Below are 15,134 nucleotides of genomic sequence, written 5' to 3'. Positions count from 1 at the left end.
CTCCCTGATAATTGAGGAAACCGAGTATGCTGTGCTCAACCAGTCTGTAGGAGAACAAGGTTTACCTGCACATTGACTAAGACATCATATAATTGTACCTCTGTCTAACCCACAAGACCATCAGATGTCTTTGACATCTCTGTATGCATTTCCAAAGTCATACCTTAGTGTAGATTTGTGGTTAACATGTAGCTTGATCCCAGCAGCACGTCAGGACTAGAGCTCTGTTTCTGCTGAGGTCTCTGTTGCCAAGAGGTTGGGAAAAGCGTACTTGGGGTCTCACTATGTTTTCAGTGCACCTGGAGATGGACATATTAGTAACAGGTACTAGACATCTTTCTTCAATCCATATGAGATTAAAGAAAGACTGAAAAAGTAAAAATAAGTGGGAGATTAAGTTTATATGGTAAATGGAATGTGAAGCACACCTCTTCCTGAAATTAAATACACTACCAAAATACTCATCTTCTTAATACAGACCGTGCTTATTTTCTTTGGCTCAGTCAGGAAACCTTTTGTTTGAATTAGACCAAATGAATTGCACAGAATGTTTTTCAGTTTTTGTATGTGTAGAGGAGCCAAACTGCATGCAATTAAAGTACTTAAACTTGCTCTTAATCTTTTATTTCATTACTCTTACAGGTTTTTCTATTACTTTAAATCATCTTGGTGTAGTTGACATTTTTTTCACCTTCCAGATTTTACATTTTATCTTGGTGTTTACAAATTCTGAAAAAAATATGGAAGACATACAGTAGAGAATTAACCTAGTTCCCTGTCTGTTTCTTTTAGGAAATTGTATTAGTGGTATTCTTTGGAACAGAATACGTGGTTCGGTTATGGTCAGCAGGATGCCGCAGTAAATATGTTGGAATATGGGGAAGGCTTCGTTTTGCTAGGAAACCTATTTCAGTCATTGGTGAGTATGCACAACTTGCAAAGTTGACGTTAACAACAAGGAAAAGTTCTCCTTGAATGTTTTGAGAAATGGAATTTCTGCAGCAATTGTAGCCAAGTTAGAACAAGAGCTCTTGCCATTTTCGTTAACATAGATCTGAGTTTCCTTACAGGAATCCATGGGACTGTCATGTGAGAACAAATGTAGCTTGTGTTGTTTTTCCAGAAGAGCTGAGTGTTTTCTTTTCACAAGTGATCTGAAACTTTGCCAGAAATAAGTCTTGGCCATAGTCCTGTCTCCTGTGACCTCAGGATCCCAGATAGTGTACAATAGCTACAATGGTATTTTTTTTTAAGATACTGAACTGCCTTTTTCTCTTCCACAGCAGCTATTTGAATAATTTATTGTGAGTTTATTTTGCACTCTAATTGAACTATGTACTGCATAGTGGAGCATGGCAGATGCGCTGTAGTTACCTTGTGTATCCGTTGGATCAAAATATAGTTTTCAGTGATGCATTTGAAACTGGGTACCTGACTTCCCTTGATATTCACCCTATTTGGTTTCCTAATGTGACTTCCATGTTCTTAGAAATTACATCCATATATTCCATATGTCGCAAACCATTATTTTTTTTTTTAATGGTTGTCATGCATTTAACAATTTTACTAAGAGAAACATAATAATCCAAAATCAATCTGTATTTTGTTAGCCAGTATTGAGAGAACTATGTAAAAACCCTGCCCTGACGCACTTAAAATATAAATGGATCAAACAAACCAGATTTTGGAAAAGGAGTATTGTTATAGAAGCGGAGTAGTTCTTTTTTTGTGACGCAGTTTTTTCTACTACTCAGAAACTTTATTTGTTGTTGAGTAGAGTTTATAGTTTTCATAAACTATCTACAATTTTATTGGATATAAATGACAAAATTTTGTACCTGAGTATTTTTTGCAATGATAAAATATTTTAGTTTAGCTTCTCTGTGCTATATATATAAATAACAACTGTATCTCAGGTGTGACTGCAACTATAAAATGGCTTTGACTTCATCTTTGCACTCTGTCCACAATCCACTTCTCTTGAAACCTAGAACAGTAGGGGTTCTGAAACATCAGCCGATTTATTTCAGCTTGGAAAGCAAAACAAATTTCCACTTTCCCGGATACATATCAAGAACTATTTCATTCTCCAAAATATAGAGTTCCTTTTCAAAATTAACTAGGCTTGAGGCATAGAAGTTTACAATACAGTCCTAGGGTAATGACTGACTAAAGTAAATTAGACTTATACACTAATTCCACTTTTTCTCTCCCATTTACACCTGGACAGATGAAATAATAGTAAGGCAATTGTCTTCCATTTGAAATAAAACCCCCAAACCTCTGTCAATGAGTAAAATACTGTCTAAAACAGCAGAGAAAATAAAATACATGGAAGAGATAATAGATAGAAATGGCTGAAATTCCTCATGGATTATAGCAGGCTGCTGAGGCTGTTTTACGGTAACTCATACAATTCTCGTCATTCATCTAGAATGTGGCCATCTTGGACCTGTACCAGTAAAACCTATCGTATGACACAATTGTATTTTCTTTATATGTTACAATAAAGATCTCTTGATGTGTAAACAAAAAACTTAATTTGTGGTGACTGTACAAATTGCTAAAGTAATATTAGCATTGTTCTAGTAACGGTCTTGCAGAAGCATTGCAAGATGCTGCTAACTCATTTTTTTCAATTGACTTTGATATTTCAGATTTGATTGTAGTTGTTGCTTCCATGATAGTTCTTTGTGTGGGCTCTAAAGGCCAAGTCTTCGCAACCTCGGCTATCAGGTAATTATACACAATAAAAGAAAATAATGCTGAGTAAGGTGTTTTGTTGGTTTTTTTACCCGCTATTTCAGTTCTTGCAGTGTCACTGCTCAGAGTCATTTAACAGAGCAGATCACCAGTCATGTATGGGTGTGAAATGGGGATCCCATTAAGAGCAGGGAAACAAAATTTTGCGTGTGTTGTCTGGTAATAATGCATTTATGTCTGGTGGCGATAGAGGTGCACATACCCCCAGCCCCTTTCCTCAATTAGGTGAGTTTTACCCAAATCCTGTTTTAGTTTCCTAGCTCAGTTTTATAGCAAATCTTTCATGCCTCGTGTCTCTGACATCTTCTGGCTGCTTCTTCATAAAGTGCCTGGGGTTAGTGATTGTGAATTCCTAGTGGACTGAATCCACCTTGTGCTCATGAAGGTCACACCACTTGGTTTTCTTGAATGAGAGAGCACAGGGCAGTGTACTGTACTCTGTGTACTAGCTGCAGTGATGCTCTAGGATTGCAGTGACTCTCATAAAAATATTTTCAAATAATATTGGACTGTCTAGTTCAAATTGCTTAAAGGAATTCAGATCTTTAGTTAGCTGCTTCTGTACGTTGGTTCACATCCTGGCAAGCAGGTCAAATATGAGTGGATCAATGATTTCCAAAGCATTCAAAGTTCGTGTCCAAAATTCCTGAATCCTTGAGTTATCCTTACTAGCCATGTGTACAAAGGTCTGTTCTTCTCTTGTGCAGTCTTCCCCTGCTGTCTTCATAACAAACAAGATGAAAGATGGGGGAATGGAGTGAAAAGAGACAGGCTGCTAAGTCTAACAAAATGCGATGTCTCTCTCTTGAAATGGTTCTTTGGAAGTTACAGACTTCACCTCTCTGCTTCTACTTCTTCTCTTGTATATTTACTCTCTTCGTTAACTTAAAAATTGTGTTCCAGGGGCATCCGTTTTCTGCAGATTTTACGAATGCTGCATGTTGACCGTCAGGGTGGTACATGGAGGCTGCTGGGATCAGTAGTGTTCATACACAGACAAGTAAGTTTGAGTACTATGAAGAACAGCATAATAATTGATGCAAAAGTCCTGTTTGGAATTTATTAAAGTGATTAAAAATATTCATCTTCACTTTGGTAAACTTTGGATTTGTTGAATTTAACCACAGAAAATTAAACTTCTGAAAAGTAGTCTGAGTATTTCTAAAAATACATATCTAAATTCCAAAGTTGTTTTGAAAGTGGCACTGTTTGGAAAAAATTACCCAACTACTTTTGGGTGACCAAAAGGCTAATGAGTCACACTTGCAAGTGAGGAGGTTTTTGTCTCTATTTGAAATGTGTGTGTTGGACCAAGTCATCAGCTGTGGTGTAAATCCTTTCACCATTGAGCTCAGTGGATTTTTGTTAATTTGCAGAGCCAAAAGTCGATGTCGATGTTTATTAATTGCTGAAATTGCATTCTTCTGTTCCAATTATCTTTTAAAAAACATCAGTGATAGAAAATTTAAGTGTCTTTAAATTTAAGGAAAATTAAGTATCTCAACAATATCATAATGCCATTACTTCGATTCTCCTTGCAGGAACTGATAACTACACTCTACATTGGATTTCTGGGCCTGATTTTTTCCTCTTATTTTGTGTACCTCGCTGAAAAAGATGCTGTAAATGATTCTGGAGAAACAGAGTTTGGCAGCTATGCAGATGCCCTGTGGTGGGGAGTAGTAAGTATAGCAATTTCACGTGTACTAAAAGTAATTAACACCTTCAAATGTGGAGTAAAATTCAAGCAAGCATGGACTAAGAACAGCACTTTAAAATGGTCTCTTATTGCTTCAATACACTTTCTGGTTTTATAATCCTATGAAACTAAGAAAATACTATAGATGGTCAGTAGTTTTATTTGGTGTTTATAGTCTTATGTGATCCGAAGAGATCAAATTATGTATACAAGATGTAGAAACATCTGTTCTCATTTCTATATCCTGTAACAGAAGTCTTCCCTTCTGTTATAGTGATTACTACTTGCTACCTTTCTCATGGTATGGGGTTGAACCCTCTAAGGTGGTGAGAATCTTGTGAAGTCAGGGCTGGTGTTTTTGGGTTTGGTTGGGGAAGGTAGGGGGTGTCCCTTTTTAAAACAACCAACAGAACAGGTATCTATGGTTTGCAATTCAGCCTGGGACAGTAATTCCCTGTTTATTCAGAATGAACTAATTCCAGAGCAAGGAGCGTCTGAGGTACTTAAGAATCCAGACATAGGACTGTTTTAAAGTGATTATGTGGTGTTGGAACACATTTAGTGTCCTTATGTGGCGTTTGTCTATGTTGATATACTGTCTTGTCAGAGATTTCTCATGTTTCTCTAAGATGCTGCCACACTTTGTGGTGTAGATGTATCTTTAGTGATGCTTTCTTGCTGTTGCTAGTGGCAGTTATCTCTCTCTTTACATTTATTATATGTACTCGTTTAACAGCTCTATTCTGGGGTTATACTTTAGTAAACAGGTTAATTTTGTTGTTTCTCCTAGTAACAATTCCCTCTTTCTTTTCTCACGATATGCAAATATTAGGTTGGCTGCTCTGTTGTAGGATTTCCCATCTGTAATTGTTTCCTTTTCCTATTATAGTTCAAAGAAAAGTACTTTTTGGAAGTTGTTTTTCCTTATCATTAGCATTTGAGCAATGCTTGGTTTTGTCTACTTTAATTGTATGTTAGCTTAATAAAATTGAACTGTCATCATTAAGTGCTACAGATCTTTAAAATGCATAGGCATCACTAAAGATTCCATGATTGCATTTTTAAAATGTGCTGATCTTCTAGAGTTTTCTCTTTGCTGTTTTAGATCAAAAGGCATTGTTTCTTTTTTTTTTTGTAGTTAAAAATGAGATAACTAGTAAGCCTAGTTGTCTAGATCTCATATGTGTATAACAAACAGCAATTAAGTACAACAGTGATATGACAAATGCCTCAATTTCACTAATAAAACAGGTAAATTTTTAAAGAAAAATTTCTAATAAACCTCTGTGTGTGTGAGCCTTTATAGTCTTCTCTCTACAAACAGTACCACTTGCTGTTTCAGGAAGGAAAGATCTATTGATGAGCAAGTCTATCGCAGGTCTCCTAGTGCTGAAATGAATATGTAGCCTTTTTATAATCAGACGGGTTTTGTTTAGGTTGCTGCTAAGATGTCCTGGAGAATTCCTTCCTCTTGCCGTGTGCCATGGTTAAATACAGCTTCTCTTAGTATCAGAAAACTTGCGATGTAGCATAAGGAAGTGCCTTTCTGGGAAGTAGCTATTTCAATGCTTTCATGTCATCACGGCGTTTTTATTTTCCAGTGCAGTGGTCAGATGACTTGGTAATTAACAGTGGCAGATGTAGTTGCATTTAAAAACACATGCTGTCATTGGCATTGGCATTAAAAATTGAGTATGTGACAGACCAGATTGGCTTACTGAAAATACAGTAAGACCTTCCATAGAAGCAATACGATCTGTCAGCAGTACGATATTGAAATATTCTCCTTTCAGGGAATTATTGCTCAGTTAATAAGTATGCCAATTATTCTGTCTTTCTAATGACAATAAACTTATTTAATCAGTAAGTTTAATTGTGATAATATTCTTTCTCAGTTATAACTTCTATTGTGTTGCAGCACGCCACTTGAAGTGTGAGACTGCGCTCAACCCATAATTTTATTCCTTAATATTAGAAATAGCACTTAGTGTCCTTGTTCTGCTTTAAATGCAGATGCTGTACTTCTGCTAGCTGCTAGAAGGATTTAGCAAAACAGTACTGAAATGGATTCAGGTCCATCTATTTCTGGTGTTTTGATACTGTAGTATTCTCCATGCTTTCTGCTAGGAAAAAGTTCTGAGACTTAGGACAGTAACTGTGAGTTCCTTAATTATCAGAACGCTTCCTAATGAAGGTCTCAAACACATACAAAAACCTTCTCAAAGTGTTAGGTCTCAAAATTTTTGGTTATGTTTTCCCCAGAATTTTCAGAATCACTTGAACATCAGTTTTGAACTGGACACACAGAAGAGGATAATTCACAGCTCCTGTCTCAAACGCTGTCATAGATACGTGATGTGTCTGGCAACATAGCTGATCTCCCTTCTCCGAAAGTGCACTTACCTTATGTGGTAGAGAATACTTCTAAAACAAAAGTACTGGATAACTTTTTCACACCTCTTTTCTCACTCTACAACATTGCACTTTTTTTGTTTCCTCAGCGTATGTCTACACTGCTAAATGAGTTCTTTGGGCACAAGCAATAAAAATATGCAGCATAGCATAAAGTAAACCATATAAAATATCTGTGTTACCACAACTAAACTGCATCTGGAATTGGGTACTTTTTATATTACTGTGCTTTGCTGACTATAGACATACCCATAGGGTGCATAATTTTTACTTAAATGTCTTCATTGTCATTGTTGTTATTTATAAACGTATATTGCTTTTCCATTTCCATATGTAAATTGGTCTCCTGGGCTTTATTTGAATTTCCTTGAGAACTTTGGCTGTAGCTATTCGCCATTCCAGTTGATGGGCTTCTTGAAGAAACCTAAGGTTACCTTGTGACATAAAGATTTCTCTGTATTATTGCTGATTCTGAATGGAGTGCATGTTGTATAAATGCTTCTGCCAATGCTTGCATATCTGCATGTCTTTCAAAAGACAAGTTCTTAACATTTGAAAGTAAAATACAAGCAGCACAATCCACCAGCTTATGTTGTCCTTCATGCCCAGACTTTAAGTCTTAAAGACCTGCTATAGATTCTGGACAATAAAAGCAAGAATTTTAAAAAAAAATTAAGATGCTAAACATTTTCACCAAATCTGTCAATGAAGGACCACCCTCTGGGAATATTATCAGCTCACTGTCTCTGTTTTCTTTTTTCTTCCCCGCCCCCCCCCCAGCATTAAATTAAATCATGCCTCAGGCAGACTGGAGGGGAGCTCTCCTTTTCATATCCACTCAATTGATGCACAATTTCCAACCTTCATATCTGAACAAACATCCTGTAGGAAAACCATTATATGGATTGTGCTAAGAATCGCTTTGATCATGAACACTATTTGCCACAGGAAATTATTGAATATAGCCATGCATGGGTATTACACTGTCCCTCTTCCTTTGAAATGGTTTGAAATGGATCGAGCAATTATCTGCAAGTACCAGCTTTAATTAAGAGTCTCTTGCTCCTTTAATTCATTGATATATGCTTTCTCATCAAGGACTGAATTCAACAAACCATTGATAAGTTTGTTTATTTCGAAGCATACATAAAACCATGTTCCTGTTTAGCAAAGCCTATCAGTATGGGCTTAATGTAAATTAAAAATCAAAATCGTGGGAAAGCTTTGCTGAAAAGTTGCAGGAAATACCACTTGAAACTACACGTGCATAGAACTTTTGCTAAACTAGAACAAATCTGCTTTTATTTATAAATAATTGAACATAAATGTTGAAAAATTTCCGTATACAAGGGATTTTGTGTTATTCAGAACCCTTTTTTCCCCCTCCTAAATTAAAAAAGCTGTTGAGGACTGTACACTTCACACTGAACAAGCGGTGTTCCTAAGGGCTTGGTATTGGGGCCAGTCCTCTTTAATATTTTTATTGATGATCTGGACTAGGGGATTGAGTGCACCCTCAGTAAGTTTGCAGATGATACCAAGTTGGGTGGGATTGTTGACCTGCTTGAGGGTAGAAAGGCTTTACAGAGAGATCTGGAGAGGTTGGATCAATGGGCCAAGGCCAATAGGATGAGGTTCAACAAGGCCAAGTGCCAGGTCCTGCAGTTGGGTCACAACAACCCCATGCAGTGTTACAAGCTTGGGGCAGAGTGGCTGGAGAGCTGCCTGGCGGAAAAGGACCTGGGGGTGTTGGTTGACTGTTGGCTGAACATGAGCCAGCAGTGTGCCCAGCTGGCCATGGCAGCCAACAGCATCCTGGGCTGTATCAGGAACAGCATGGTGAGTAGGACTGAGGAAGTGTTCATCCCCCTGTATTTGGCACTGGTGAGGCCCCACCTCGAGTACTGTGTCCAGTTTTGGGCCCCTCACTACAAGAAAGACATTGAGGTGCTGGAGCAGGTCCAGAGAAGGGCAACAAAGCTGGTGAGGGGTCTGGAGAACAAGTCTTGTGAGGAGCAGCTGAGGGAGCTGGGGTTGTTTAACCTAGAGAAAAGGAGACTGAGGGGAGACTTGCCACTCTCTACAACTACCTGAAAGGAGATTGCAGAGACATGGGGGTCAGTCTCTTCTCCCAAGTCACAGGTGATAGGAAAAGAGGAAATGGCCTAAAGTTTCGCCAGGGGATGTTTAGACTGGATATTAGGAAAAATTTTTACACTGAAAGGATTATTAAGCATTGGAATGGGCTGCCCAGGGAAGTGGTTGAGTGACCATCTGTGGAGGTATTTTAAAGATAGGTAGACATAGTGCTTAGAGATATGGTTAATGGTTCCTGCAGTTGGGTCACAACAACCCCATGCAGTGTTACAAGCTTGGGGCAGAGTGGCTGGAGAGCTGCCTGGCGGAAAAGGACCTGGGGGTGTTGGTTGACTGTTGGCTGAACATGAGCCAGCAGTGTGCCCAGCTGGCCATGGCAGCCAACAGCATCCTGGGCTGTATCAGGAACAGCATGGTGAGTAGGACTGAGGAAGTGTTCATCCCCCTGTATTTGGCACTGGTGAGGCCCCACCTCGAGTACTGTGTCCAGTTTTGGGCCCCTCACTACAAGAAAGACATTGAGGTGCTGGAGCAGGTCCAGAGAAGGGCAACAAAGCTGGTGAGGGGTCTGGAGAACAAGTCTTGTGAGGAGCAGCTGAGGGAGCTGGGGTTGTTTAACCTAGAGAAAAGGAGACTGAGGGGAGACTTGCCACTCTCTACAACTACCTGAAAGGAGATTGCAGAGACATGGGGGTCAGTCTCTTCTCCCAAGTCACAGGTGATAGGAAAAGAGGAAATGGCCTAAAGTTTCGCCAGGGGATGTTTAGACTGGATATTAGGAAAAATTTTTACACTGAAAGGATTATTAAGCATTGGAATGGGCTGCCCAGGGAAGTGGTTGAGTGACCATCTGTGGAGGTATTTTAAAGATAGGTAGACATAGTGCTTAGAGATATGGTTAATGGTGGCTTTTGCCAGTGTTAGGTTGATGGTTGACTAGATGATTTGAAAGGTCCCTTCCAACCTAGGCAATTCTGTGATTCCCTCTTAAGAAAGTTGGCTACCTTCCATAGCCTTAAGCATTCCTTTTTTTTCCCCTTGTACCTAGATAATGCTGTTTCTTCTCAGTATAATTACTGTATTTTGTGAGGTTTAAAAGAGTTTTAATACTGAATGGAAAATAAATAGCTATCACATTTCCATGAATAGTTCAGAAATTGCAGTCAAACCATCCGTGTATGTTGATAACTTTCCCTGGCAATTAAACTTACTTAAACTGGCTGCTCTTTCTGACATTTGTTGTACAGAAGTGGTCTGTTGAGCAAGGTCTAGATAAGGGAAACTCCTCTGCTATAGATTAAGACGTATATGTGCTTGAGTTAAAAACTGGTGAGATCAAGTCCAATAGGCAGAGCTGCCGGCTAACTTTGCCAGCCGTGTGACCGATGGTGGCCAGCAGACCTCCCACCATTTCCCATTCATCTGAGCAGCAAGCCAAGAAGGGCTGGCATACCGCAGCCTGCAGCCTCCCAAAGACTGTGGGTATCACTATACAGTAAAATCTAAACAACTGATGATGGATTAGGATACAAAGATCTGGACCTCCTATGAGGTCCATCTTCCTGGGAGGTTTCAAGTCTTTTTGCTGGACTATGTTTTCCTAATTACCTTTGGTTTTTGGTAGGGTACTTCAGGGGGAAGGCAAAAAAGGAAAAAGTTCAGATGAACCCTAACACTTTGCCTATACCTTCACTAATAATGAAAAATTCTCCCCACTTTTATCCAGTAAAGTTTCCGTCCTATATCTTGTCATCCTTGAGAACTACTTCCAGGATGATCCAGGGGATTAACAGACTATTTTACAAAAACAAGTGAAAACAGCTTTTATTTGTGAGGCTAAACACACTGAGAAAGGGATTCAGCAGCCTTTGGAGCATGCTGTGTTGCAGGTTTGCGTACTGCAGGAGTGAGGCAACAGAAGAGGGGAGGAGGATAAACTGAGACCATGAAATGGTGGAACAGGCAAAAAAAAAAAGGCTGGAAACTTATCTTTCGGAAATGAAGATGGGAGCCTACAAGAATGTCTAGTACCATCAAAAGCACCTGGAATAACCTCTCAACAGCAACAGCAAGGGGAAAGCCAATTCCTTTTCAAACAGAGCTGTGTTTTCAAGAGTTAGTAAATGAGATGACATAATGTGGCTGACTTGCATTAGCCAGAAACTAGGAAGAGCAACCAGAAAACCTCTTCAACCCTTGTATTCTGACTGACTTGGTTAAGCTGCTGTAGTCCTTTTTTTCATTGCACAGAACAGACTTTGCAAATTTAGGTGAACTTAATTTTCATCATTTGCTTCTTTTAAGGTTCTTCTAGTTTTATCTATGACATCTCACAAGTGGAGATGTTTAGTTTGGGCCACCATTTGATTAGGTTTAGAGTGCCCAGTAATTTGGTTGAAACAGATGGCTGAAAATGACACCTTGAGGAGGTATTTAAGTAAGATCCAAAAGCTATGGCTCAGCAGCACTGAGGATCTGCTATTTAAGTTATGACACTGAAGTTAATATATTCTCTTTGTTGTGGGGTTTTTTTTTATTGGATGTGTAGTTCCATTATACTTCATATCCTAAGTTATTAGAAGTGTTTCAGATGTTGTGTCTCAGTTATGTACTTCAGCTGGCTGAAAAATGGTGGTGTGAGCCTGCAATGATAACTGTATGAAAACTTTAGAAGAAAAAGAATCCAAACATCCCTTATATGTTTGTATAATAGTAGTGACCAGAAAGCTCTTTCTTCAACTTTGGATTACACTCTAATTCCAATGTTTCAAAACATTTGCGTGCTGCAGAACATAGTCTCTTATCTTGTTCATCTGAAGGATGTAACTTGAATCTTCTCAGAGTTCTGCAAAGTACATAGGGGTGATTGGGAGCAGAAAGTGGAATTTCTGTCATGTAAAACGGTTCTTATCGCTAACATCCTTATATGCTCAAGGAAGAAAAATATTGTCATTTGGAAAATTCAAAATATTGAAAGGTTACTAGGGTCTTTTTTTAGCTTTATACAGATCGTATACTTTGCAGTGAAATTAGAGCATGGGTTTGTGCTTGTGCTGCATTGATTTCAGCAACTTGGAAAGATTCTACTTTGTATTCAACTTGCATGAATGCAGTTGACTGAGTAAAATGTGAAGCAGTAAAAAGGCTTCTAATCTGTTCATTACACTTAGGCATACAGGAGAGCATTCAAACCGTTTTGCAATTTGCTATTGGAGCTGGTCAATGTTTCTGATATGTCACTTGATGTTTTCTGATATTACTTGCTTTAATCAAGATGGGTATTGTGAGTGGGTTGGAAAATTTTGAGTAGTATTTGGTATGCAAAACAGTACCTAGTGCAATTGATTTTGAAGTTACAGTGTTGCAAATACAGAAAAAAAGAAGTAGTTAGGCTATTTTCCAAGAGGTGACTTTCCCTTATTTGCTTCAATGCTTGGCTTTTTTAATCTTTTAGCTTGTGTTTGCTCCTTCAATCCTGTGATGTTTGCCTTTTTAATACCTCTGAATCATACGTTCTTTTATTTTGTAGCTGTTTATCCAAATTTTTGCAAGGCTCACAGCAAGGTTTTCATCAACAGAACATTGTTACTCACCTCATCAATTTGCTGTACTTACTTTATCCTGATAGCCTTGAATAAAATCCCTTCCCTAGTCAGTGCTGATGAATGTTACTGTTTCTTCTTGCTGTGTGGATTTTTGCTTCATATTTCCTCCTTCGGACTAGTGATGCAGATTTAATAGGAACAAGATTAGTCTTAATACCAAAGCCTGTGGTGATGTACATCAGATCAAAGTTCTGAAATAGTCAATGGATGAATATGATTTTTTTTCCTAATTAAAACAATTAGTTTTCCATGTTGCTTTGCAATGAAAATTTAATGTGTGAGCTCTTGGATCAATTTAATTTCATTATGCCAACATATTTACTATGCTAGAGTAGAAGTTGAGTCAGTATTTCCATTATAAGATCCTATTTTACAACTGTAAAATTAGTATTGTACTCTTTAGGGGGTTATAATCTGGCTATAAAAATTCATTTAGGGCAGAAACTTGGCATGTAAGGTTTCAACAGTGTATATCTTGGGGAAAAATGAAAATGTAATTTTGGAATACAATGCATTTGTAGATGGATTAGAGTTATGAGGGCAGTGAAAAACGTTAACTTAAATACACACTATGATTTGCAACCCAACTTCCAAAATGCTTTTTGCTTTTTTTCGTTTTTATTTTTTTTATTGAAAAAAAAACAACACCAAAACTCCCAAACAAACAGTACAGAAAATGCTTTTCTTATGTCACTGATGTTTCATGCAGACCAATTTAGAAGGGATGAGTGGGGTGGTCGTGGGAAAGGGAAGAAGTACTTCTTAGTTGTATATGAGATTTTCCTCAGTTATACTTCAGTCTGCTCAAAAGCACCTATTTCTTTTCATGTTTCTAGTTAATGTATATGTTTAAACATGATGATAAGATTGTAACACAGAATAGTTGATAAAACTTTTCAATGACAAGGATTTGTAAATCTTAAAAACACCTGAGGCATAAACCACTACCTTCTCTCATAATCTTTTATGTAAGTATGTATTAGAGGCCATCACTTTCTCCATAATTATATTTCCTTTTTTGTAGCTTTTTATTTTTAATAGAAACTTTTAATTAGCTTTTTTTTTTTTGACTGAATACTGCCTTATGTAGGTAAGGAGATAGGGTCTGATGAGGAACTGAAGGGCTGACTGAATTTAAGGAGGTATTTCACTAACAATTACAGGAATACAGACAATGGTACTTAACTCACATTACTAATTCTTAAAATACTTTTGTGGGATAGGAAACAGTTTTGGAAATAAGCCACATTTAAAAAACTTTTATTAAAAATTAAATGCTAATATTTGAATGTTTTTAATACCAGTAACTTGCAAAAACCCTTGTAACATCACCGGCTCAATCAGCTAGAGCCGTCCCTTTGTCATGTGTTGACAGACACATAATGGTGTTGCTTAGAAGGTGGACTGTTTGAATACAGATGGCTTGCTTCATGTGTTCCTGAGGTACAGCTGTGGTTGGAACTTACATCCACAGGATTTCCCTCATCTTTTAGTGGGGACGGACAATTATTGAAGTGGCAGGCAGCCACACTTTTCCTGAAGTACTTGTCACAACCTTTTATTTCCCCAAACCCAGGTTCTTCATCCCTTCACCCTCTTAACAAACATCCTCCCTCTATGAATCTGCCCTTTCCTTCTCTCCTCCCCTAGAGATGCTGCCCTGGGCATTACCTGCATTTCTGCAGTCCCTGGGTAATCTGTATTACAGCCCACAGGTGAACTAGGAGCAACTGCAGGAGAAGGTGGGGATGGCCTTTGGATATTATTGTCTGGGGCTAGCATTCTCTGTGTCCTGGGCAGCTGAAGCCCATACTGTCAGAAGAAAATCTGGACACCCAGAAACTGAAGTATGCTTCAAATGCTTGAGAGCTTCATGTGGTTTCTAATTTGGTTAGCCTTCTTCAAATCACAGATAAAAATTGCTCAAATTTCCAAATTCAGAAATAGCTTGTGACATAGGTGAATTTAAATTGCTCTCAGATGCCAAATATATCCTTCTGCTTCAAACAAATCCATTCTTTCCTTGACCTCATGCAAATAATGACATATTTAGCCTTGTTAAGCTACATCACCGTGGTGGTAATCTTTACTTCAGTGTTTTGAAACCCAAACTCAACAGATGTTTCCTGTGTGTATGCATTAAATTATCTGTTCTTGCTCTTGATGTATTATATGAATTAGTGATTTGTTAGACTATATTTTCAGGATCTTTACTCCATGGAAATTTTTCAACTTCTCTTGCTATTTATACCAATATTATTCTCTAGAATACTTCATGTCTGTCCCTAGTCATAGTCCATGGTTACAGTATATAAATATATATATATGTATATACTCTTTCTATGCAACAGCCCTATAATACTCTCAGCAAACATCTCTTGCCCATAAAGAAAAGCAGCAATTCAGAACAGTTGGCAGCCTCCCACTAAGGAAAGTGTATGACATGGGCAGACAGCCCATATCCCAGTAACTTCATATGCTGTAAAGTTGTCTCAGCCATGAAGACTTAAATTAATGTTTTTATTTTACAAGTTTTTAAACATTTATTTTATTGTAAT

At 38.0% G+C, this 15,134-nt stretch overlaps 1 protein-coding gene across 2 annotated transcripts in view; it reads left to right on the top strand.

The window, feature by feature from the left end:
- KCNQ1 (potassium channel, voltage gated KQT-like subfamily Q, member 1) overlaps nucleotides 1-15,134 on the top strand; it is a 365,443-nt gene that overhangs the window by 87,377 nt on the left and 262,932 nt on the right. For both annotated transcript variants that reach the window (XM_014959920.1, XM_014959919.1), the window contains exons 3-6: nucleotides 793-919; nucleotides 2,658-2,736; nucleotides 3,667-3,763; nucleotides 4,305-4,445. In XM_014959920.1, the coding sequence (XP_014815406.1) occupies nucleotides 793-919; nucleotides 2,658-2,736; nucleotides 3,667-3,763; nucleotides 4,305-4,445 (444 nt within the window). The remainder of the gene's footprint in view (nucleotides 1-792; nucleotides 920-2,657; nucleotides 2,737-3,666; nucleotides 3,764-4,304; nucleotides 4,446-15,134) is intronic.

The sequence above is a fragment of the Calidris pugnax genome, unplaced genomic scaffold (genome assembly GCF_001431845.1).
Source record: "Calidris pugnax isolate Ruff unplaced genomic scaffold, ASM143184v1 scaffold435, whole genome shotgun sequence".
Taxonomy (NCBI): Eukaryota; Metazoa; Chordata; class Aves; order Charadriiformes; family Scolopacidae; genus Calidris; species Calidris pugnax.
The sequence above is the reverse complement of the archived record's forward strand: the minus strand, read 5'-3'. Positions and strand labels throughout refer to the sequence as shown.